At 39.7% G+C, this 25,105-nt stretch overlaps 2 protein-coding genes across 10 annotated transcripts in view; one reads left to right on the top strand and one right to left on the bottom strand.

Moving 5' to 3' along the window:
- The window catches only part of wdfy1 (WD repeat and FYVE domain containing 1), a 1,176,431-nt gene that overhangs the window by 1,007,373 nt on the left and 143,953 nt on the right, over window positions 1-25,105 (bottom strand). The window lies entirely within an intron of this gene.
- Window positions 1-25,105, top strand: part of acsl3a (acyl-CoA synthetase long chain family member 3a) — a 190,618-nt gene that overhangs the window by 142,994 nt on the left and 22,519 nt on the right. Inside the window, exons 4-7 of the mRNA XM_007237467.4 lie at window positions 4,829-4,938; window positions 18,740-18,878; window positions 22,203-22,353; window positions 24,281-24,404. Coding sequence (XP_007237529.3) covers window positions 4,829-4,938; window positions 18,740-18,878; window positions 22,203-22,353; window positions 24,281-24,404 — 524 coding nt within the window. The remainder of the gene's footprint in view (window positions 1-4,828; window positions 4,939-18,739; window positions 18,879-22,202; window positions 22,354-24,280; window positions 24,405-25,105) is intronic.

Raw genomic sequence — 25,105 nt, forward strand, 5'->3', positions numbered from 1 at the left:
TGCACGGAGGAAAAAGCACACATCATTCCAAGATAAACACTTTACTGCTCCCCACAGTACAATTTGGTGGTGGTTCATCATGCTGTGTGGCTGTGTGATCAGTGCAGGTACTGGGAGTTTTGAGTTGAAAGTTGAAAGTCTCATGGATTTCAGTCAATATCAGCAGATTCTTGTGAACAATATTTAAGAATCAGTGAGAAAGTTGAAGTTAAAGCGCCGGGGCTGGATACTTCAACAAGACAACAACCCTAAACACTAAACACTGCTCACAATCTACTAAAGCACTAAAGCATTCATACAGAGGAACAAGTACAACATTCTGGAATGACCATCTCAGATCATCTCAGTCCCCAGAACTGAATATTATTGTAAATCTGTGGTGAGATTTAAAGTGGACTGTCAGAAACCATCAAACCTGACTGAACTGGAGATGATTTGTAAAGAAGATCCAAAATACCTTCAACCAGAAGCCAGACTCTTATTGGAAGCTATAGGAAGAGTTTAGAGGCTGTTATTTCTGTAAAAGGAGGATCAACTAAATATTGACCTGACTAATTTAGTTTAAAGAAGTATTGCACACTTTCTGTAAATTCTATAAACCTTATCTCAGTTCTTAAATATCACTGTGTTCTTCTGCTACATGATATATTTAACTGAAATTGCAGATCCTAACAACCAATGATTTATACTGAAATTATGAAAATTATCAGGGGTGCCCAAACTATTATATATTAGTAAAGAAATAATATATATATATTATATTATATATTATACACTTTATGTTGCTGATGTCTCATGATTGTGATTGGATGAGAAGTCCTATTGGTTTATACCGTGCTCCCGCCCCCCCCCCCCCCCCCCACACACTCCAGCAAGAACATAGCAGACGTATATAGTTTAGTATGAAGATGATTCATGCAGAGAAAATACATTCATTTTCAATGAGCATATATGCAGCTAAAACAGGGAACAGCCTAGTGCATCCCAAATGTATCAACATTAACATTATGGCTTTTAGAAAAATGTGTTTTGGGGAGGGGAGGGGGGTTTTGCACTATAGGACTCTGTGGTTCGGCCTAAGCTTTTGTTTTTAATGGCATTTTTCCTTTTACATTACTTTTACTTTTATACTTTAAATAGTTTTGTATAGATAACCAAAATTTTCACTGAAGTAAAGTAACATTTAAAGTATTTTTGCTTCATTAATTGACACCTTTGCAAATGAACTGTTATCCTGCACAGAGCAGTGGAGAGAGTAATAGGGTGTTAGCAGCTGTTCTTACATGTTAACAGTAAATGTATGGAAAAATGGGAAAAAACTTGGAAAACATATGATTTTTTTGAGCATATTTATTCAGAGTGAAATGAATTATATGTTGCTTAACATACATTTAACAGGCTACACTGACAATACTGTTATATATGGACTGAATTTTCAGGCCTGTGCAGCTACAGTATACACACTGCACTCATTTACTACCACACTGTTATATGTACACACACTTCAAACCATATATGAACATAACGACACACACACTTCATTTTCCCATATCTCAAAGTGTTTTATGACACTCCGGAGGGTGTGTGTGTGTGTGTGTGTGTGTGTGAGTGTGTCTGAAGGAGGTCAGTTTGTCCCCACTGCTCTGCAGTTATATAAGTGTGTCGTTTCTCCTCCCCCTCTCCCCATTTCTCTCTCTCTCTCTTTCTCTCGCTCTCCTTTACTCTCTCTGTCTCTCTCTCTCTCTCTCTGTTTCTCTGTCTATCTCTGTCTCTCTCTCTGTCTCTTTCTCTCGCTCTCCTTTACTCTCTCTCTGTCTATATCTCTCTCTCTTTCACTCTCTCTCACTTTTCTTTCTCTCTTTTACTCTCTCTCTCCATTTCTCTCTCTCTGTTTCTGTCTGTCTCTTTCTCTTGCTCTCATTTACTCTCTCTCTGTCTATCTCTCTCTCTCTCTTACCTTTCTTTTCTTTCTCTCCTTTACTCTCTCTCTCCATTTCTCTCTCTCTGTTCTCTCTCTCTCTCCCTCTCTCTCTTTTTTCTCTCTCTTTTTCTCTCTCTCTGTCTCTCTCTCTCTCTCTCTCTCTCTGTTTCTCTTTCTCTCTATCTCTATCTCTCCTCTATGTGTTTTTATGTAAGTTGTTTTATGACGACGTGCCTTTTCTCAGCCCTTAAGGAGACCCCTAACACACACACACTTACACACACTCACACACACACACATACACACACACACACACTCACACACACACACACTTACACACACTCACACACACACACACACCGGTTGTCTGGCTGACTTCTGCACTCCAGCATTTTTGTCAACATCAGATGCTCACGTAGTCAACTCAACATCCGGCGCCTTCTTACACATGTTTCCATCAGACAGTGTGTGTGTGTGTGTGTGTGTGGCAACTGTTGGTTTTTATATGTAAGTGGTGTAGATAGGTTTGTGTGGTGTGTGTTACTGGGTGCATAGGAGTGTGTGTGTTACTGGTTAAAGATGTGTGTTTGTGTGGTGTGTGTTACTGGGTGCATGTGAGTGTGTGTGTGTGTGAGTGTGAGTGTGCTGATCTAATCACCTCTTTGTTTGTGTCTCACGACTGAGGTGTCACGCCCTCAGGCAGTGACGTTGAATGATGATGTCACTGGGTGCGTTTCTCTCGCACTCTGTCCTCACAGCCAGGTCGTGTGTGTGTGTGTGTGTGTATGAGTGTGTGTGTCTGCCTGCACTACTTGCATTTTCTTTCTTTTTTTTTCTAAAAAAATCATTTTACAGTTATTTTTTCAGGCATTTCCTTTTTTTCAAGAATTTTCCCAAAATAATGCCAGAAGCTTCTAATGCTTTTTCTTTTGGTGCTACGTCTGTATAATTACTTTATTAAATATGAATAAGAGTTGATTATATTTTAGTTGTATTCCGTTTTTAGAACAGAACTTAACCCTCCTGTTATGTTATGGGTCAGATTGACCTGTTTTAAAGTTTGAAGATCTAGGAAAAATAGTTAAAAGTATTTTTTCAGTATAAAACTTCTTCTGCTTGCCTTAATTAGTGTAATCAACATATAACCCCCTGCAATAAACAAAAACTAAAAAAAAATCAGTGTTATATTTTAATGTTATGTAAAACTATTATGTATAATATGTTGGTTGGTCTTTCTTTTTTTTACCTGTTAGAGGTAAGGGACACCATTGCACTAAATATTGATACAATACTTAGCAATGGAGTTATTAATAAAATATTTACACTGCTTGTTTGGATTTTTTTCAATAATTATTATGTTGAATATTAATTGGATAATTAAAAATGCCCCAGATCAAATTGACCCGGGAACACCATTGCTGTTCCTGACAAATGAACATAACAGGAGGGTTAAACCCTGACTTTTAGATATTGATGATAAAATTGGAGTTAGGTTTAGCTGTAGGTAACAAAGCTTAAGTTTATATTTTAATAATTTCTCCATTTCTAAGCACTTTAACAATACATTTATTCTATAACACACTTCATAACTGAACTTTACACAGAAACTGACATTTAGTTTTATTATTCAGTATTTTGTATTGATTGTTTATTGTAATACAAAAATGCTTTTAGACGAACAGACACATACTCTTTACCCACCAAGCCCCAATAACAGCTGTCCTAATTTTACATTCTGAAGGTGCTTTCATGCTCATCTTGTTTTGTTTTTTGACACAATAAAAACTCCATATCGTGATACAGTGAATTTAGTCTATTTTGTATTTGTTTTCTTATTTAGATCTAAATATGTTTTTTGTTGTTTACGTAATGTTTGGTCTGTTTTGTTACACTATTATTATTTCACACAAAATCAGGGTAACCTTGGTAATAAGTTACTGTTTATGAAATTGACAAACATATGTTGTCACAAATGCCAGACATGGGTGAGACACACACGGATAAGAATCAGAGAATTTATTAAATATGGTAACAGTACTACAGGGGAAACCAAGCAAAGGTGTAGCTAATAACAATACGGCAGCATAAACAATCAACATATCAGAGTGTTTGAAGCAGAAGGTCATAAACAGATTAAGATTAACAACACAAACCATGGGCAAGGCAGAGAGAAAGGTCCAAAAGCATGCAACGGTCAAACAAGAAAACAGACTTTAACTGAAGGGCTAAGCTAAAGCAGTAGTCAGTAAACAAAACAAACAGTGGTCATACACTAAAGGCAGAGAAGATAAAGAGAAAGCAAGGTAGAAGTGCTAGAAACTAGATTCTATTCCGGGCACATTTATACACACTGGGACAGGTGTGAACAATTAACTGATTAGTAGGATGGGGAATCAGAGCAACTGAGTTGGCATATGACCAGGAGAGTTCAGATGAGAGAGCACAGGTGAATTCTGGGAAAACAGAGTCGGAGGCAGGCTGACATATGTAGATTTTTTTTGTTTGTACCAAATGTATAAAACTACTACATTGATACCAAAGAATATTTATTAGCAGTTGTACTTTAAAAAAAGTATGAACCAAAGTAGCAGGTGTAAAAGGGGCTGTAAACCATGGTTGGGAGAAACAGAATTTGGTCTGGCTAAACGATCTGATCCATGTTTTGGTTAGTTAGCAGGATAAAAATTAATGTTTTTTTATGGTTCAGGTTCCCATACACCAAATAAAGAAAGTTGAGGATGGCTATCTTCACCCATTTAACAACACTGGATGACCTTCACAAATATTTTACTTCAAAAGTCTGAAAAAATAGGAATTAACCTTACCAATTACTCATGGATTGTCTCCAGGATTTACAGATGTTTTTGTTAATTCTTTCCTGTGTGTGTGTGTGTGTGTGTGTTACAGTGGTCACTCTTTACTCTACCCTTGGTGGTCCAGCGATTGCTCATGGACTCAATCAGACTGAAGTCACCCACATCATCACCAGTAAAGAGCTGCTGGAGACCAAACTCAAGGTACAGTAACTTTATTACTGCAGGAAGAATTTCACTAAATCTTTCTGAATTTTAAATATTTCTACATACAACTTGACACAAAATCTGATTTTTAGACCTAAAAGTAGACAAGAAGAAACAAATCAACCAAATATTAGACTTGCTCATTTACTTATTAAGTAAAATGACCCAATATGGAGGAATTTTTGCCCAATTACCAACACTAAATTATTCAAGGGTTAATGGAGATTTCATCATCATTTTAAATCACATGAAATTGTATTCTCACGGTCCAGATTACACCCAAAGAGGGATTTTAAAATAGATTAATTCTGAGTCCTGTTGTTTTGCACTTGATGCTCCGCAGACTCCTACCAAATTATGTTGGTGGGTTTCCTCCCATGATCTGCTGCTTCAGCTCCTCCCACAACATTTCCAACATTTTAACTGGATAAAGATCAGGACTTTGACTTGGTCCTGTTCCAAAACATTGACTTTATTGTTCTCTAACTGTTTTAATAGTGGAACAGCTTGTGTGTTTATAGGGTCATTGTCTTGCTGCATGGTCCACGGTTTCTTGAGATTCAGCTCATGGGCAGATGCCCTGACATTTTTCTTCTGAATTTGGTGGTACAACTTAGAATCTATTATACAATTAATGAGGCAAAGTACCGTATTTTTCGGACTATAAGGCGCACTTAAAAACAATTTTCACAAAAATTGACAGTGCGTCTTATAATACGGTGCGCCTTTTGTATGGATTTTACTCGTCAGGTTGTAAGGAGCAGTAAACACACACTCCGTGCAGCGTTATAGAGAGTTTCAGTGCTATACAGAGTCCAGAGCCGTGCAGCTCCGAGGCTGAGCAGCAATAGCATTAGCTAGATGCTAACCGCTAAGCTAGCTAGCTTATTCACTGAGATCAGTATTATCTAAATTTTACTCGTCAGGTTGTAAGGAGCAGTAAACACACACTCCGTGCAGCGTTATACAGAGTTTCAGTGCTATACAGAGTCCAGAGCCGTGCAGCTCCGAGGCTGGAGCAGCAAATAGCATTAGCTAGCTTATTCACTGTTCAGAGATCAGTATTATCTAAATTTTACCCGTCAGGTGTAAGGAGCAGTAAACACACACTCCGTGCAGAGCCGTGCAGCTCCGTGGCTGGAGCAGCAATAGCATTAGCTAGATGCTAACCGCTAAGCTAGCTAGCTTTTTCACTGTTCAGAGATCAGTATTATCTAAATTTAGTACTTTTAATACTGCTGGAGCAGTATTATTAGAGTTAGATGCTAATCGCTAAGCGTTCACCGTTCAGAGGTGAGTTATTGGCCTGTAAGTCTGTGCTGCTTTGCCTGGCTAGCATTAGCTAGATGCTAAGCGCTAACTCTCTCAGAGGTGAGTTTTATCAGCCTGTAATCTGCTTGTTTACCGCGTTAAAACAAGCTACGGGGGACGAATCGCTAGCTAATATCTCACTGTCTTACCAGAACACGCAGGATTACTCAGTGTAACGCTGTCGTTTAAGTTTGGGTTAACTTTACTAGTTTAGGTGACTAGCTAGCGTGCTAGCGGATAGCTATGCTAAATCTAAGCTTACTGTAAATAAACTGAAGCACGTTACTCACCCAAATAAACAGTTTTCAGGAGAGGAATCTGTGTAGATTAATATCCAGCACTCGTTTGACTTTGAAATAGCTAGATTTGTATACTGAGACGCTCCACCGGCAAGCGACCACCCCCGGTGGGGGAAGGGAAACATGGCGCCACCCCTGTTCACTTTGATATAGGCACCCTTTCTAGTGTCACTTAACGCGCCTTATAATGCGATGCGCCCTATGTATGGAAAAATAGCAGAAAATAGGCGTTCTTTGATAGTGCGTCTTATAATACGGTGCGCCTTATAGTCCGAAAAATACGGTAGTCCTAGTTTATATGCAGTAAAACGGGGCAAAACAATGATACTGCCACCATATTGTTACACATATAAGATCAAGTTTCTGTACTGGAATGCATTTTTTTCATTTTTCTGAACAAAAAACAAAATTAGAAATGCCTTTAGTTGCTTAGAAGTTACCATGGGCTGTTTAACAATCTTGCATACTGATATATGTTCATTTCTTCTCAAACTTCCTTATGAAATATCCTCATTGGCGAGTAACATTCCACCCAACATTCTGAAACCAAACCTCAATGGACTTTAAGGTATCCACAGTCCTGTGATGCCCATGCTTCAGCTTCCTCCCAGAATGCATGAGGATTTCTTCAGGATTTCCTGATATTTGATTGAATCCTTATTGCCATCATTCATTGAAAGTTTTCAGAGCCAAACAAAGCAAAACAGCTTTACAGCAACTACAAAACTACAAAAATGAAGTTACGGAACAAAACTGAAGCTTCTCTGGCCTAAAGATGAACAGTATGTCCTTGCTTAAAGGAGAACTGGTGTACAATGGACTTTTGGTGTAGTAAAACATGATAAAAAGTACTTACATTTGAGGAATATCACACCTCAGTTCTCCCACAGCGTTCTGATATCCAGAAATTTTAACAGTTTGTCCAAACACCCTTCAGACTGGGTGACACTGGGCATAATTTACCCCGAAAAATCGCTTTTTACACCGTTATCCAGCTCAAAGTAGCTCCACACCTACTTGCTAGAATCTAAAGAGCCCTGACATTTAAAACAAGGCATTGATAAGCCTGGATAACGGTGAAAAAGAGATTTATTGGGGCAAATTATGCCCCATGTCATCCAATCTGATGGGTGTTTGGACAAACTGTTAACATTTCTGGATCTCAGAACGCTGTGGGAGAACAGAGGTGTGCTATTCATCAAAGATAAGAACTTTTTATTATGTTTTTGTTACACCAAAAGTCCATTTTCCACCCATGTTCTCCTTTAAACAATGACGTACTGTTCATCTGTAGGCCTGAGAAGCTTTCGTTTTGTTCCATACCTCTATTTTTGTAGTTTTTGTAGGTTTGAAGCTGTTTTTAAAATTTCTGGAAGGTAAGTACTTTTTATCATGTTTTACTACACCAAAAGTCAATTTTACACCGGAGTTCTCCTTTAATGTAAAGCATGTTGATGGTTCACTGATGCTCTGGGGTGCTTTGCTTCCTTTGGCACTGGAATCCTACAGTTTGTGGCAGGCAATATGGATTCAGTCAAGTCCTAGGAGAAAACTCTATTGCCTGCTGAGAGGAAGCTAAAGCTTGGCCATCATTGGACTTTCCAACAGGACAATGACCTTAGGCATCCCAAGGCTTGGTTTAAAAATAAGTTCTGGAAGATTCTCCTGGATTGAACCCAATACAAAATCTTTGGTGGGATTTGAAGAAGCTGGTTGCAGCAGCAAACCCAGAAATTAGTAAACTTCATTAAACTGGATGCCTCTGTTCAGGAGTATTGGACTCAAATCCCTCAGGAACGCTGCCAAAAGCTGAAATTTAGCTTTACATCATGTTCTCAGCAGGTCACATGCAAATGGTATTATGATGTACTGCAAATGCATAGCAGAGTGGATAGCACAGTTCAAAAAGTAATTTCCAACAGCTTCGTGATTTACTCTTCCCCTTCACCGTGCTGGTTATTATTTTTCTGAAACGCAGCCGCTTCACACTGACACATTCCATTGTGTCATCACGAAACCACCAGCTTTTATTTGTAAATCCCAGAGCTCTGGAAGAGCCAGAGGATTTAAAAGTGAAGGGCCAGCTTTCACTTTGTGCAAGAAAACCAAAGCCTGTGAAAAATGTCCGGAGTTCAGAGGTTTTCTAAGGACACAGAGATTACAAAACACAGTGAAAGAGCTTTAAATCAGAGAAAAGCTTTCAGAAGACTGTGTTGTAGACTTATTACAGTATTGTGAAACTGATTCACAGAGCTGTAAATTCCTAAATAGTCAAAGTCAAAGTCAAAGTGGTTTTTATTGTCATTTCAGCTATATACAGAGTACACAGTGAAACGAAACAACGTTCCTCCAGGGACCATGGTGCACATAAACACAGTGTAGACAGAACAATAGTGCAACAGTACAAAAGTGCAGACAGACAATACAACACAATACAGACAAAGAATAATAAATAACAAGACAGTGTGCAAATTATGCAGTGTGCAAAAAGCGTGCAAAAAAGACCAGTGAGGTAGTAATTACCTCTATTACACAGTGTGCAATAGAGTCCAGTGAGGTAGTAGGGTTTTTAGTGCTTTCCATTTTCTGGGGTAAGTGGGGTAAAGAATGTGTGTGCATGTACAGAAAAACCATCAGTTCAGTCTCTGCAGTTGAGGAGTCTGATGGCTTGGGGGTAGAAGCTGTTGCAGAATCTGGTCGTGCTGGACCGGATGCTGCGGTACCTCCTTCCCGAAGGCAGGAGGGAGAACAGTTTGTGTGAGGGATGGGTGGGGTCATTCACAATGCTGGTTGCTTTGCGGATGCTGCGGGTGGTGTAGATGTCCGTGATGGAGGGGAGAGAGACGCCAATGATCCTCTCAGCTGTCCTCACAATACGCTGGAGGGTCTTGCGGTCAGAGACGGTGCAGGTCCCAGGCAGTGATGCAGCTGCTCAGGATGCTCTCAATGGTCCCTCTATAGAAGAGTGTGAGGATGGGTGGAGGGAGACGGGCCTTTTCCAGGACGGGCTTCCGGAGGAAGTAGAGACGCTGCTGGGCTTTCTTGGCTGTGGAGCTGGTGTTCAGGGTCCAGGTGAGGTTATCTGCTAAGTGGACACCAAGGAACTTGGTGCTCTTAACAATCTCCACAGAGGACCCGTCGATGTTGAGTGGAGAGTGGGTGTGTTGTGCTCTCCTGAAGTCAACAACCATTTCCTTTGTCTTGTCCACATTCAGGTGAAGGTTGTTGACTGTACACCAGTCTGTCAGCCGCTGCACCTCCTCTCTGTATGCTGACTCGTCGCCTTTGGTGATGAGACCCAGCACGGTTGTATCATCGGCGAACTTGATAAAGCTGTTAGAACTGTGTTTTGCAGCACAGTCATGAGTCAGCAGGGTGAACAGCAGAGGACTCAGGACACTGCCCTGGGGGGCCCCAGTGTTCAGTGTGATGGTGCTGGAGGTGCTGCCCCCGAACCGGACTGACTGGGGTCTCCCCGTCAGAAAGTCCAGGATCCAGTTGCAGAGGGGGGTGTTGAGGCCGAGCGAGCTTAGCTTCCTGATGAGGTTCTGTGGGATGATGGTGTTGAATGCTGAACTGAAGTCTATAAACAGCATTCTGACGTAAGTGTCCTTCTCCAGGTGGGTGAGGGAGAGATGAAGGGTGGTGGTGATGGCATCGTCCGTGGAGCGATTGGGACGATACGCAAACTGCAGGGGGTCCAGTGAAGAGGGCAGTCGTGTCTTGATGTTCCTCATGACTAGCCTCTCGAAGCACTTCATGATGATGGGTGTAAGTGCAACGGGACGGTAGTCATTGAGGCAGGACACTGTGGACTTCTTCGGCACGGGAACGATGGTGGTGGACTTGAGGCACGTTGGGACAGTGGCGCTGCACAGGGAGATGTTGAAGATGTCCGTGAGAACATCTGTCAGCTGGTCTGCGCACTCCCTGAGCACTCTGCCGGGGATGTTGTCTGGTCCTGCAGCTTTTCGTGGGTTGACTCTGCGCAGAGTGTTCCTCACATCCACTGCAGTCAGGCACAACACCTGCTTGTCCGGCTTGGGCATGGTCTTTCTCGCCATCATGTTGTTTTGTGCCTCAAACTGTGCATAAAAGTTGTTCAGGGCATCAGGGAGGGAGGCATCACGTTCACAGGACGGTGGCATTGTCCTGTAGTTGGTGATTGCCTGGATGCCCTGCCACATATGCCGCGCGTCACCCGTGTCCTTGAAGTGGCTGTGGATTCTCTGGGCGTGTGCGCGCTTTGCCTCTCTGATGGCTCTTCACAGGTCGGCTCTCGCTTTCCTCAGGGCCACCTTGTCACCCACTCTGAAGGCGGAGTCGCGGGTCCTCAGCAGCGCACGTACCTCAGCAGTCATCCAAGGCTTCTGGTTTGGGCGTGTAGTGATGGTCTTGGAGACAGTGACATCATCAATACACTTGCTGATGTAGCCAGTGACTGATGCTGCATACTCCTCCAAATCAACAGAATCGCCTTCTGTAGCAGCCTCCCTGAACATGTCCCATGCAGTGCACTCAAAACAGTCCTGAAGGGCAGAGATGGAGCCTGCCGGCCAGGTTTTCACCTGCTTCTGAACTGGTCTGGAGCGTCTGATGAGTGGTGTGTATGTTGGAGTCAGCCAAACACACATGTGGTCTGAGAAAGCGAGGTGGGGGCGGGGCTCCGCCCGGTACGCGATGGGGATGTTTGTGTAAACAAGATCCAGCGCGCTCGCTCCTCTCATTGCAAAGTCCACATGTTGATGGAATTTAGGGAGCACTGACTTGAGATTTGCGTGGTTGAAATCTCCGGCGATAATAAACAGTCCGTCTGGGTGTTTGTTCTGCAGATCGCTGATAGACCGATAGAGTTCACACAGAGCCTCTTTAGCATTAGCACCAATGCTAGCGCTGGGTGGGATGTAGACAGCAGCTATTAGCATGGCGGAGAACTCCCGTACTAAATAAAAAGGTCTGCACTTGACTATCAGGAACTCCACCAGCGGAGAGCAGTGTTTGGCGACAGTCACAGCGTTGTTACACCATTCCGTGTTGATGTAAACACACACGCCTCCACCGCGGGTCTTCCCGGATAGAGCCGCGCTCCTATCCGCTCTGAAAGCGGTTAGCCCGTCTAGCTGAATGGCGCTGTCCGGAATGTTGTCGTTCAGCCACGATTCCACAAAAACCAAAGCACAGCAGTCTCTGAACTCACGCTGGGTTGTTCGCTGGAGTCGGATGTAGTACAGTTTATTGTCAAGGGAACAGACGTTTGCCAGAAAGAGCGATGGTATAGCCGGCCGGCTAGGACTAGCCTTTAGCCTCGCGCGGATCCCGGCTCTCTTTCCGCGCTTCCGCTTACGCTCGCACCGCTTGCGATGGCACTTCCGCTGGGCTCCGGCGTCAGGAAACACCGCGGGCTGGCGGCCTGGGTCTCTTAGCAGGCTAAGCTCAAGTAGCGTCTGCAGAACCTCGTCCGGTAGCGTGTTTTCTGGCTGATTTCTCCACTGTAGCAGGGTCTGGCGGTGGTAGAACATGTGCACGGGTGTTCCGATGCACATATTTGCAGGAAATAAACGGAAAAAACGACAAATAGTAACACAAAAGCACCATTTAACGGACCCGGAGCGGCCGCTGCGTGTTAACGCGCCGCCATCTTGGGTGGGTGCCGATTGGTCAGCAGTACAATTATTAAACTGCTGTTCAATAATCATACAGTATACTGACTGGCAACATAGTAATGATGTAGAAGCTAGTATCATGTCTCGTGTCTTTTGCCATGTTGCTGAAAAGCTAAAGCATGCTGCACTGGCCTGTGGAATATGCCTGTGGGGTCCCCTGCATTATCTATGGACGTCATTAAGGCTGCATGATATTGGAAAAATTTTACATTGCAAACGTTGTTTTTTCGACGATATATATCGCTATATTAAACAATGCAGGGCCCATTACATCACCAGCCCCGCCCCCCACCAGCGTGCTGTCTCACGCCCGGACAGATCAAGGGCTGTGTCAGCCCTGAACTCTCAAAACCCGAGGAAAACAGCAAAAAAACAGTAATCGCCTCTTTATTCAGTCATTTAAATGGCTTTTTAAAAGGTAAAAGAGTGTTTTTCTGGGATTAACAGATATTTCTTTTTCTTATAGAATCAATGTGTGAGAGAAACCCATCTGTTAAGTTTGCATTATATGATTTTGTCCAATAAAACTCTATTTTTCAAGCCATTTTTCATTTTTGAAGTTTTCTTTAAAATTTTATTTTTAAATCTCGTCTCGTCACGTTCTCGTGAACCCAGTATTGTGTCTCGTCTCGTCTCATGATATTAGTGTCTCGTCACACCCCTACTATTTAGTAGATCCTCCTTTTGCAGAAATAACAGCCTCTAAACGCTTCCTATAGCTTCCAATGAGAGTCTGGCTTCTGGTTGAAGGTATTTTGGCCCTAGAACTGACTTAGTGGGAACTGACAGCTAAAATTTCTTAATGAGCTTACCAAACAAATTTTGTGTTCCAATAATTAGTGTTGAAGGTAGGACAAAAATGCCCACATTTATGCACCTGCCTAATTTTGTTTCATTAATTAACTTAATAAACTTAATTTCTCTTCTCAAATATCTCTTCTCATATATCATCTGCTATATGATATATTTAACTGAAATTGCTGATCAGAACAACCAATTATTTATAAAGTAAAATCATGAAAATGATCAGGGGTGCCCAAACTTTTTCATACCACTGTACAAATAAATCCTCCTGGATCAGAGCCAACTGTAACTTACTTGAATACTTCTGCAGACTTGAACTAAACTTCACAGGCTCATTCAGGATCTGGGATTATTATGAACCATCAAACAGTAGAAACTCAGTGTATTTTGATCAGATAAATCTGTGAAGCTGTGTGCTTAAGTCCAAAGAAGAAATGAACCATGTTCTCATCAAAAAGTCCACAAGCCAGGGTCTGTCATGGGTGAGGTTGTGTCAGCAGTGATTGCTTTACGTCACATAAGTAATTGTGTAGAGTACAGTAGTGTATTTCAGTACTGTAACAGGGTGGTGAATCAGTCAGAGCAGGTGGGTTAGATGCTCTGATGTTAAAAATGAATCAGTGTATGATCAGACTCCTGCTTTCAGATCAGCTGCTGTAACGGCAAACAGGAACCAGTCAGGAAGATGTGCAGTGTGAAGAGAGACAGAGGGAGAAACGAGGACACACAGTTAGGGGTCAGAGTGAGAGAGAGAGGAAATGAAAAAGAAAAAGAGAGAGAGAGAAACGTGAGGGTCGCTCACGTTTCAGAGGCATGACTGGGTTCTCTCAAGAACCTCTTGTATCAGAGTGAGTCACACAAGATAGGGAGGCTTATAGCATGCACGTGTGTGTGTGTGTGTGTGTGTGTGTGAGAGAGAGAGAGACAAAGCAGACGAGAGTTAAAAGAGACACACTAAAGAGTTTTCCTAGAAAGGCTGCTTTATTTACCCTGTTTAACATAAGCGAGTGACTCCAGCAGTGATAAGTACTCAGTGACCCAGGGCACTTTGTCTTGCACTCACAGCTATGGGTGGGACAAACTATCAATATTGCGATATAGTGCAGGACGATTTTCACAATTATTTTGGTTAATTCGAATTACAGTTTTAATGCGATGTAAAAAAAATGGAGTAATCGCGGTTTTACATACAGACATTTTATCTTTTTAATCTCAAATATCTAAAAAACGCTCCTCATTTCTGAAGTGTTTATCCGTCTTACCTTGGTTACCAGTACCTCCCACAGACTAACTCAGGATGAAGCTCATACTGAAAAAAAATCAGCACTTTTGACACAAACCCCCAAAGCGTCTGAATACATATATATACATATATATGTGTGTGAAAAAATCTATGATTATTTTTAGGCCATAAAAAATCGCCCAGCACTTCTGCTATAAATCACTGCTGGTCTAATCGTGAATTTACCTTATCAGTGCCATTCTAATCATGAATTTACCTCAGCAGTGCTATTCTTATCATGAATTTAGTCCAAACAGTGCTATTCTAATCATAAAGTTACCTCAGCAGTGCTATTCTATTCATGAATTTACCCCAAACAGTGCTATTCTAATCATAGTTACCTCAGCAGTGCTATTCTATTCATGAATTTACCCCAAACAGTGCTATTCTAATCATAAAGTTATCTCAACAGTGCTATTCTAATCATGAATGTACCTCAGCAGTGCTATTCTTATCATGAATTTACCCCAAACAGTGCTATTGTAATCATAAAGTTACTTCAGCAGTGCTATTCTAATCATGAATCTACCCCAAACAGTGCTATTCTAATCATAAAGTTACCCCAGCAGTGCTATTCTAATCATGAATTTACCCCAAACAGTGCTATTCTAATCATAAAGTTACCCCAGCAGTGCTATTCCAATCATGAATTCACCTCAACAGTGCTATTCTGATCATGAATGTACCACAGCAGTGCTATTCTAATCATAAATTTACCTCAGCAGTGCTATTCTTATCATGAATTTACCCCAAACAGTGCTATTCTAATCATAAAGTTACCTCAGCAGTGCTATTCTAATCATGAATTTACCTCAGCAGTGCTATTCTAATCATGAATTCACCTCAACTGTGCTATTCTAATCATGAATTTACCTCAGCAGTGCTATTCTTATTATGAATTTACCCCAAACAGTGCTATTCTAATCATAAAGTTACCTCAGCAGTGCTATTCTAATCATGAATTTACCTTAACAGTGCTATTCCAATCATGAATTTACCTCAGCAGTGTTATTCTAATCATGAATTTACCTCAACAGTGCTATTCTAATCATGAATGTACCTCAGCAGTGCTATTCTAATCAAGCATTTACCTCAGCAGTGCTATTCTTATCGTGAATTTACCCCAAACAGTGATATTCTAATCATAAAGTTACCTCAGCAGTGCTATTCTAAGCATAAAATTACCTCAGCAGTGCTATTCTAATCATGAATTTACCTCAGCAGTGCTATTCTTATTGTGAATTTACCCCAAACAGTGCTATTCTAATCATGAATTCACCTCAGCAGTGCTATTCTAATCATAAAGTTACCTCAGCAGTGCTATTCTAAGCATAAAATTACCTCAGCAGTGCTATTCTAATCATGAATTTACCTCAGCAGTGCTATTCTTATTGTGAATTTACCCCAAACAGTGCTATTCTAATCATGAATTCACCTCAGCAGTGCTATTCTAAGCATAAAATTACCTCAGCAGTGCTATTCTAATCATGAATTTACCTCAGCAGTGCTATTCTTATCGTGAATTTACCCCTAACAGTGCCATTCTAATCATAAAGTTACCCAAGCAATGCTATTCTAATAATTCAATAAATGAATTCACCTCAGTATAGCTATTCTAATCAGGATTTTTTCTCAACAGTGCTACTGTACTGGATGCACCTGTGTTTTCTGTTGCCAAGATAGCAATACCCCAGAAATTTCCAGAGGCATAGAAAAAATCAAATGTGTGGCTACAAGTCTAGTTTTTTTTTTTATTATTATTAAAAACAGCTGGTATGCATTTACTGAAGGTGGAATTTAAGTGGACAAGTGGAACTGAAAACTGTACTCTGATTACTTATATACTCTGATTACTTGTATACTCTGATTACTCATATACTTTGATTACTTATATACTCTGATTACTTATGTACTCTGATTACTTATATACTCTGATTACTTGTATACTCTGATTACTTATATACTCGGATTACTTGTATACTCTGATTACTTATATACTCTGATTACTTATATCCTCTGGTTATTTATATTCTCTGATTGCTTATATACTCTGATTACTTGTATACTCTGATTGCTTATATACTCTGATTACTTATATACTCTGATTACTTGTATACTCTGATTACTTATATACTCTGATTACTTGTATACTCTGATTACTTATGTACTCTGATTACTTGTATACTCTGATTACTTATATACTCTGATTACTTGTATACTCTGATTACTTATATACTCTGATTACTTGTATACTCTGATTACTTATATACTCTGATTACTTATATACTCTGTTTACTTATATCATCTGATTATTTATATACTCTGATTACTTATATACTCTGATTACTTATATACTCTGATTACTTGTATACTCTGATTACTTGTATACTTTGATTACTTGTATACTCTGATTACTTGTATAGTCTGATTACTTGTATACTCTGATTACTTATGTACTCTGATTACTTATGTACTCTGATTACTTATATACTCTGATTACTTGTATACTCTGATTACTTATATACTCTGATTACTAGGGCTGGCCCGAATAGCGTTTTTTGAGCTCCGGATATTCGGCACTGATTCGAAGCGAATATTCGAATATTCGTTTTTAAAAAAAGAGGTAAAAAAAATAAATAAAAAAAAGCAAATCACGGCCCCTTTAATCCACTGAAAAATGTTCAATTTGCTCTGACCGACGAGACATATTCACCCCGGATTTTTGGTGTTTTTATCCCCCATATTTTTGTGTTTTCACCCCATATTTTTTCTGTGTTTTTAGCCCAGATTTCTTTGTGTTTTCATCCCGGAATTTCTGCTGCCCCACACCGCGGCTTATCCGCTGCGTAAGCAGGCTAGGAGGCTGCTGCACGGTTTCTCCGCTGCGCAAGCCAGCCCAGTAAATTGCTGTTTGTGTTTTCACACTTAGGCTATTTGCTTAAAAAAACAAACAAAAAAACGTTTGTTCAGGAAGTATTTTATATTCTTAAACATTGTTAATTATATTAGAGGACAGTCATTGTAAACTGTACTTGGTCTATTGCCCTGCACAATCTAAAGGATTGTGCAGGGCATATTACTGATTTTGTATTTTTGCACTTGGGCTATAAGCTCAATATTAAATATTTCATTTGTTTAGAAATTATTTTATATTTTTAAACCATGTTAAATTATATTAGAGTAGAGGAAAGTCATTGTTAATGACGTTATTGTACTTAGTCTATTTCGGTTTAAGGATTGTGCAGGGCATAGCCGTATTACTGATTTTGTTTTTTTGCACTTGGGCTATAAGCTCAATATTAAATATTTCGTTTGCTTAGAAATTATTTTATATTTTTAAACCATTTTAAATTATATTAGATAAGAGGAAATTCGTTCAGACATCATTTTTGTAGGCCAGGCTTTTGTAACCGATTTAGCCCCTACTGTTGCCACATTACCCCTTACGTTTTATTATATAAATCAGTTTCGAAGAGCCTGCATTTTTTTTTATCATGTATAATAGAGGTCTGCGCGAGACTGATTTTTAAACCCACTCTTCCACGCTCCCGCGTTTCTGTCTCGTTACCGCTCCGCAAAAAAATTGCTTCTTTTAATCCCGCGCCCGCCCGCCACATACACATTTCTGCCGCTCCCGCCCCACGTTCCTAATATAAATTAAATAAACTACATTTAATGCTTCAAATTTACTTATATATTTATTAAAACAGCAGCGCTAAATAGTGCGGTCCCGTTCCTTACCCCAGTCCAAACACCATCGGTGTGTGCGTGTGTGTGTCGGTCCATCCTGCGCGTTGAGAGTTGTCTTTAGGTTTTTTTTTTTTTTTTACAATTATTACAGTTTTCTTAACTATTTATTAATTTGCTCCCGCATCGTCTGGATTAAACTCCCACTCCAGCCAATAACAGTTCAGTTCTGTCCCGCACGCAAGATATTCTGACGGGACCCGCGAAAACAGAAGTGGTTAGAGTGAGGTGGAACTCTGGAAAGGAGAAAAAAAATGAATATCCGAATACCAAAATTAAAAACCGAATACCTACTCAACGAACGAATATCCGAATACCCGAATATTCGGGTCCAGCCCAACTGATTACTTGTATACTCTGATTACTTGTATACTCTGATTACTTATATACTCTGATTACTTGTATACTCTGATTACTTATATACTCTGATTACTTATATACTCTGATTACTTATGTACTCTGATTACTTGTATACTCTGATTACTTATATACTCTGATTACTTAAATCAGATAAAAAATCCAGTAAAAGTAAAGCATTGAGCATTTACTCACACTCTGACCAGACACAGGATAAATAATGTCCAGATCTGGGGAGTAAAGGGTTTGTTTATGATGTGTTGTGAGGAGTTATGTTGTAATAAAGTTTTATATTAATTATATACTTTTTTTCTTTGTTTTGCTTCTGCTCTCAGTTCATCCTGATGGAAGTGCAGAGACTCCAGCATATTATTGTTGTTGACGAAAAACCCACATCCTGTGTAGGTTACCCACGAGGCATCAGTGTGCACAACATGGCTGCTGTACAGGCACTTGGAGTCAAGCCTGAAAATGGTAAATGTGTGTGTGTGTGTTTGTGTATGTGTGTGTCTGTGTGTGTGTGTGTACATTGCCCCTTAAACACATAAAACTAGTATTGTGTGACTTTTGTCATGTCCCTTGAAGACAGGTTTTCCTGCATTGAAATTGGGTGTAATTTCGCTTGTCTGCCCCCATGGATTTACCTAAACATTGCTATTACAATCATGATTTTACCTCATTATAGCTGTTCTAATAATTAACTGACTTTAGTAGTGCTATTCTAATCATGCATTTACCACAGTAGAGCTATTATAATTGTGAATTTACCTCAGCAGTGCTAAAGTGAAGGAAGACATTTTCTGGAAAGCTATTCCAGAATGTGTTGTGTGTCTGTGCTTTTAATATTACAACTAAATGAAAGAAATTATTAGTTAATACGATTTCAGTATTAAAATTATTTGGAAATTAGGTGTGCTTGATTCATACATTTTGTTAATTTTATAGTTACACAACTGAGTGTGTGTGTGATGATTCTGTGGTGCACATGGGGATTTGTGGTGTGTCTGTGTACAAATGTGTGGGGATATATGTGGTGTGTGTGTGTGTGTGTGTGTGTGTGTGTGTGTGTAAGGTTCCTTTAGGTCATGTGAAAGGGAGCCCACATCTGTGTCAAATTAAGGCCAGGGGGTGCAGACGTCTTTCGTTCCTGATCTCTCGCTCCGTTTGCTGCCCTCTCATCTCATCACTCTCTCACATTTTACTCGTTTTTTCTTTCCTCCTGTATCCCTCACTCTCTTTCTTTTCATCCCTCTCTTTATTATTATTATGTTTATTCGAATTATAACATTCTGCTGTTAATCTCTTAGCAGCTGGGGTGTGTGTGTGTGCGTGTGTGCGTGTGTGTGTGTGTGTGTGTGTGTGTGTGTGTGTGCGTTAAAATGAAGAAGTGTGTGAAGGGTCATGTTTACACTGTGCAACAAAAACTTCACATGATTTGATGACATCACACACTTCCATCCTGCATAAAGGCCTTGGGACAGAAACACAAACATACACACAACCACATACACATAAACACACACGCGCACACTCACACAAATATATACTGAGAGAGAAAAGAAAGACAGAAAAAAGACAATGTTCTTTTTTATTTTTATAAAATATTCATATTTTTTAAATATTACATTATTTTATTTAATTATTAATACTTTAGTTTAATTGTGTTTATTATGGTAACTTTTATAGTAGTCACTTTTTTATTCGTTTTAACCACCCTATTCTGTAACGGCTACTTTCAAGATTCTGTTTCTTCTGTATGTGTGTTAGAATATCCAGTACGTTATTAGATGTTTTATGGTTGTATCGTATTTAAAGTATTTAAATAATATATAATAAATAATTTAAAGCAGGGGTGTCCAAACTTTTTTTGTTGGGGAATTTTTTTTTTGTTGGAAATATATTTGAAGTCACAGGCCAACGACTCTGTAATAAAACAAATAATGAAATATACAACTTTAAATAATACTTTTTTCCTGATTACTTTCATTTACACACCATTTTACTTGACTTACTATCTTCATCTAAATTTGACAGTGTTGTGTAAACTAAGATTTTTCAAATTGATGTTTAATTTTATGATGTCTCTTAATATTAAACTCCTTAATTACGGCAACTTTCAGACTCATTTGCCCTTTTTCTGTGCTAAAACTGCGCACTCTCTCCGCTTTTAGACTCTTTGGCCCGTTTTTCTGCGCTAGAAACACGCACCCTCTCTGCTTTTAGACTCTTTGCCCCGTTTTTCTGCGCTAGAAACGCGCACCCTCTCCGCTTTTAGACTCTTCGCCCCGTTTTTCTGTGCTAGAACTGCGCACTCTCTCTGCTTTTAGACTCTTTGGCCCGTTTTTCGGCGCTAGAAATGCGCACCTTCTCCACTTTTAGACTCTTTGACCTTCTATTCTATTTCTAAAATACCTCGCGGGCCGCTCCAAAAAAGGAAACGAGCCGCAAATGGCCCACAGCCCGTAGTTCGGACAACCCTGATTTAAAGTAAATGCAGTGTGACGGAGCTACTGCTGTGGACACTGATTATAAATTAGCTAGATATTGAAACCCAACAGTTCAGTGGGTTATTAAACATTGTTTCCAGCTATTTGGGATCATATGTGGGAACAACACATAGCTATAGCTAGGCTAGTTAGCTAAGATATCAACCACCTTTTATAGAAGAGGAGTTGCGTCTGTTATATGCAACACTAACAGACTTTACTATTATGTGCAACAAAATTCTGTACTGAAGCCCTGGTGAAGTGGAAGTGATGGGGCTGTGTGGGTGTCGGAAATTAGGTTAAAAGTTAATTTACGAGTGCAGCAGTAGAGGTACGTGTACTGTAAACCTGGTAAACCTGACAAGTCGTGCCCATTGCACCGTTTCACGTTTAGAACTAATCAGTTTCTCTCTATATATTATATTACTCAATCACTGTGGGTGTATTTGGAGGTACCACCTGAGGTACCACTCCATTCATTTTGCTATAGCAACCACTGGAAAAAAACACTAGCATAGCGAGCACACCAAGCATTTATTTAGCAACACCCAAGGAAGCACCCTGCATCCACTTAGCAACATCATAGAAACCATTTGGCAACTAATAGGGAAACCTTAGCAACACCATAGCAACCACACAACAGCACCGTAGATACATGTAGATACAATTGAAGATCATACAATTTAATTAAACACAGTGTCATATTCCGAGCTGTTTATCACATTAAGAATAAAATATCAGGAAACAACAAATGCTGCTCTGATATATGATCATATATTTATTGTAAATATATCATTAATAATTAATAATAATAATTAATTTCAGACAGTTGTCTTCAGTGGATTGCAAAAACAAAAGTACTAGATGTGTTGGCAATACTTCGCACAGAATGAACGAAACAAGAGGGAATTGAATGTATACAGAGAGTAATAGGGGAACATACAGTTGGTGAACATGATGATCTGTAATCAGCTGATTGGGATTCCAGGAACTTTCTCTGGTTGGTTGGTTGGTTGGTTGGTTGGTTGGTTGGTTGGTTGGTTGGTTGGTGGGTTGGTTGGTTGGTGTGGCGCGTGAGGCAGAGGGAGATGCATTATGGGAAATAGAGTTTCTAGAGGCAGCAGAGGCAGAAGGGAGAGTAGAACTGTCCTAGAGGTTCAGTAACAATACAGACTGTTTAACTTCAACAGTTTCTATAAAATATATAGAGAACCTTTATCACAGCAAAGTAAAATACTTTAGGACAAAAAACTGTGTAAAACAGCCTAGCCTGACTCATCACTCTTGCTCTTTTTTTTCTCTCACTCTGCAGCCTCCAGACCCCGACAGCTTCCTGCTCCCAGTGACATTGCTGTGATCATGTACACCAGCGGCTCCACTGGAGTTCCCAAGGGCGTCATGATTTCCCACAGCAACCTCATAGCGAGCATCGCCGGAATGGCTGAGAGAATCCCCAACCTTGGGTATGAATACACACCAACACACACACACACCCATGCACCCTGTATCCCATAACCCATAGTCCTGCATACTTTATAATTATTAACCTCCTTTCACCCCCCTACATTTACTTTTTATTAACATTTGATTTGTTTGATTTCACACGGTATGAACCAAATATATTTAAGGCTTTATGCTTAATGTTATTTCATAAGTTAATATGCATGCCTGCAACACATTACAAAATAGTTCGGGCACCCCTGATTATTTTTATAATTTAATTTTATAAATCACTGGTTGTTAAGATCAGCAATTCCAGTTAAATATATCATAAAGCAGATGAATACAGTGATATTTGAGAAGTGAAATTAATTGTATATGATTTACAGAAAGACAGGTGAATAAATGTGGGTACCCAACAGAATAACTGCATCAGTATTTAGTAGATCCTCCTTTTGTAGAAATAACAGCCTCTAAATGCTTCCTATAGCCTCCAATGAAAGTCTGGCTTTTGGTTGAAGGTATTTTGGATCATTCTTCTTTACAAAACATTCAAAACATCTCCAGTTCAGTCAGATTTGATGGTTTCTGATCATGAACAGCTGCTTTAAATCACACCACAGATTTATAATAATATTCAGGTTTGGGGACTGAGATGATCTGAGATGATCATTCCAGAACGTTGTACTTGTTCCTCTGCATGAAGCTTTAGTAGATTGTGAGCAGAGTTTAGTGTTTAGGGTCGTTGTCTTGTTGAAGTATCCAGCCCTAGAGCAACTTCAACTTTCTCACTGATTCTTAAACATTGTTCTCAATAATTTGCTGATATTGACTGAAATTCATGAGACCCTCAACTTTAACAAGATTCTTAGTACCTGCACTGATCACACAGCCCCACAGCATGATGAACCACAACCAGATTTTACTGTGGGGAGCAGTAAAGTGTTTGTGTTGGAATGCTGTGTTCTTTTTCCACCATGCAGACCGCCCTCCAAATTACTCAATTTTAATTTCTTCAATCCACAGAATCTTATTTCAAAATGAAGCTGGCTTGTCCAAATGTGCTTTAGCTTTAGCTTTAGCATACCTTAAGCGACTCTGTTTGTGGCAAGTGCTTAGAAAAGGCTTCTTCTGCATTTCTCTCCCATACAGCCTCTCCTTGGGTAAAGTGTGCAGAATAGTGAATAGTGAACGATGCACAGTGACTCCATCTACAGCAAAATTATGTTGTAGGTCTTTGGAGCTCTGGAGGTCTGTGGTTGTGGTTGACTTTGACTGTTCTCATCATCCTTCTCCTCTGATTATCTGATATTTTTATTGTCCTGCCACTTTAGCTCTTAACTAGAACTGTGCCTGTGGTTATTTATTCTATTGAAATCTCTGAGATTTGAGCTTTTAATATCCTTCCTCTAAACCATGATTTTGAATAATATTTGTTTTCAGGTCATTTGAGAGTTGTGTGTTTTGAGGCTCCCATGTTGCCATTCTTCAGAGAAGATGCAAAGAGAAGAAAAACTTGCAATTGGCACCTTAACCCTTTCTCATAATTAGATTCACCTGTGTAAATGATCAGTGAGCTTACCAAACAATTTTGTGTTCCAATAACTAGTGCTAAAGTTATTCAAATAAAAAATGACAAGGGTGCCCAGATGTATGCACCTGCTTAATTTTGTTTAAATAATTATTACACACTTTGTGTAAATCCTATAAACTTAATTTTACTTCTTAAATATCACTGTGTTCGTGTGCTATATGATATATTTAACTAAAATTGCTGATCCAAACAACCAATAATTTATAAAGTAAAATAATGAAAATGATCAGGGGTGACCATTTTTTATATACCACTGTATGCATATAATTATTTATATTTGTGTGCCTCCAGGATCAGAGCAGGTGAAGGTTAGGTTTTAATGGAGTCCCATTAAAAGTGTATTTTTGTTATTGCAGTTCGAATGATACATACATCGCATACCTGCCCCTGGCCCACGTCCTGGAGCTCAGTGCGGAGATGGTGTGTGTCGCCTACGGCTGTAGAATTGGATACTCCTCACCTCAAACACTCGCAGACCAGGTAAACACACACAAACACACACACACTCTCTCTCTCTCATTATACAAAAGAATAAATGCTATGTTGATCTGCTGAATAAAAGAAGTCAAGAAGTGATTGACAGCTTTGGCTGGAACAGCTAGATGGTTAATCAATACTAATATTGATCCTGCTGTGTTACTTTGCTGTTGGTCACATTAACAGATTATGGGCTCTAATTTAGCAATCTATAAATGAGCCGTCAACCAGGCATCGTGCAGCTTGATTTAGAGCATGTCTGAGTGTCTTTGCTATCATAACGTTGGGAAAAGTACACTTTGCATTTTCGAAGCGCACAAAAGTACTATTTGTCCTAATAATCAGGGGGTGTTTTGAATGTAACATGAAATAAATAAGTCAGTATGTCACATGCCTTTATTTTTAAGAGCCAGCTATGCTCTGACTTTGGTGGCTTTTGCTATTTTAACGGTGTAGCTATGTCCAACGCTTCTCAGGAAAGCTCTGAGGATGCACCAGCAGGAATGACAATTACTTGTTTTTTCTGTTGATGTACAATAATGTTATTTTATTTTTTATTCACTTTTTTGTTGATGTAAAGGTTTGCAGAGCTGCCAACAGGCACCCTCTATGGGTTTGTGCACTGCTGCATGCCCATGTCCACATACACACTTTGTGCACATGCCTGTGTTGAAAGTTCATTGCCAAAATAGCAATTATCATCT

Source organism: Astyanax mexicanus, chromosome 18 (assembly GCF_023375975.1).
Source record: "Astyanax mexicanus isolate ESR-SI-001 chromosome 18, AstMex3_surface, whole genome shotgun sequence".
Lineage (NCBI taxonomy): Eukaryota > Metazoa > Chordata > Actinopteri > Characiformes > Acestrorhamphidae > Astyanax > Astyanax mexicanus.